Source organism: Penaeus monodon, chromosome 33 (genome assembly GCF_015228065.2).
Source record: "Penaeus monodon isolate SGIC_2016 chromosome 33, NSTDA_Pmon_1, whole genome shotgun sequence".
Taxonomy (NCBI): Eukaryota; Metazoa; Arthropoda; class Malacostraca; order Decapoda; family Penaeidae; genus Penaeus; species Penaeus monodon.
The window spans coordinates 3,048,414-3,049,642 of record NC_051418.1 but is presented as its reverse complement, the minus strand read 5'-3'; the positions used below and the strand labels follow the sequence as shown (position 1 = coordinate 3,049,642).

Sequence of the window (1,229 nt, the reverse complement as noted above, 5' to 3'; positions counted from 1 at the left end):
CGGTTCTCGAGGGGTCGCTGAGGCTGTGGTCGAGAGGAGAACTTAGGGGGGGCAGGATTATTTGCGTTTCCTGTAGGCGGAGGTGGAGGTAGCAGGTCTGGAGAGCCAGCGGGGGGAGGCGGAAGCGCAGGGCGGGCAGCGGGGGATAGTGGGCGAGGAGGGAGTACTGGGCGGCCAGAGGGAGGAGGGGGGAGGGCGGGGTGGCCAGAGGGAGGAGGGGGGACAGCGGGGCGACCAGAAGGAGGGGGTGGGGGGGCGGGACGGCCGGAAGGAGACGCAGGAGACGGAGGGAGAACTGGGCGGCCCGAGGGCAATGGAGGCAGGGGAGAGAGTGGGCGGGTGGGGGGGCGAGGGGGAGGTGGGGGGACGAAAGGCCTGCTGGGCGGCTGCGGCGGAGGCGGGAGGCGGTCGAGAGAGGGCGGGGCCGAGCTGGACGGAGACGCGGGTGGAATGGGCGGCTGGAAGGTGTTGACTACCGGAGGAAGCTGCTGCGGCGTGCCCTGGGGGGTTAAGTGGCTGCTGGCGGCGGGCGGGCGGTAGGTGGTGGGCGGCGACCTCGGGGGAAGGAACGGGTCGAGCTTCGAGGGGCGGAACTCAACCACGCCCCCCGCCTGCGGCCTTTCGACGCGCGTAGGCTTAGGCTGGACGGCAGCGGCCGGGGGGTCTTGCTGCACGGGTGTGGGGCGCGGGCGGCCGCCGGGCGTGGGCCGGGACGAAGTCGGGAGGGCGTCGCGGGCCGGGGCAGCCGCAGCGGGCTTCGACGTCACTCTGAACGTCTCGTAGCTGAAGTCGGGCTGGCGGCGCGTGGTGGTCGGCGGCGGGGCGTAAGTCGTGCGGCGGAAAGTCGTGGCTGGGCGTGGGGTGGTCGTGGGTCGTGGGGTGGTCGTGGGCCGTGGGGTGGTCGTGGGCCGTGGGGTGGTCGTGGGTCTTTCTGTCGTGGTTGGCGTCGTGTATGTGGAGGGGCGACGGGTGTACCTCAGGGGGGGGAGGTCGCTGGGAATGGTGGGTCGTCTCTTGTAGTCGAACGACTCCTTTGTGGGGGGGTCTCTGCGGGTCGGCTTCGGGCGGGGCGGGGAGGAGCCGGTAGGGGGGCGGAAGGGGAGGCTAGAGGGTCGTGAGTAGTAGGGGACAGTCGTTTCGTCGTAAGTCTCGGTAGTCGTGCTTTCTGTCGGTTGGTAAGATGGTCGTGGAGGGGGCGACGCGTACGTTGGCCGTCTCGGCCTTTGGTA

General features: G+C 70.9%; 1 protein-coding gene across 1 annotated transcript in view; it reads right to left on the bottom strand.

Moving 5' to 3' along the window:
* LOC119594216 (extensin-like) overlaps nucleotides 1-1,229 on the bottom strand; it is a gene marked incomplete in the record, with an annotated part of 3,548 nt that overhangs the window by 973 nt on the left and 1,346 nt on the right. Inside the window, 1 exon segment of the mRNA XM_037943287.1 lies at nucleotides 277-1,229. Coding sequence (XP_037799215.1) covers nucleotides 277-1,229 — 953 coding nt within the window.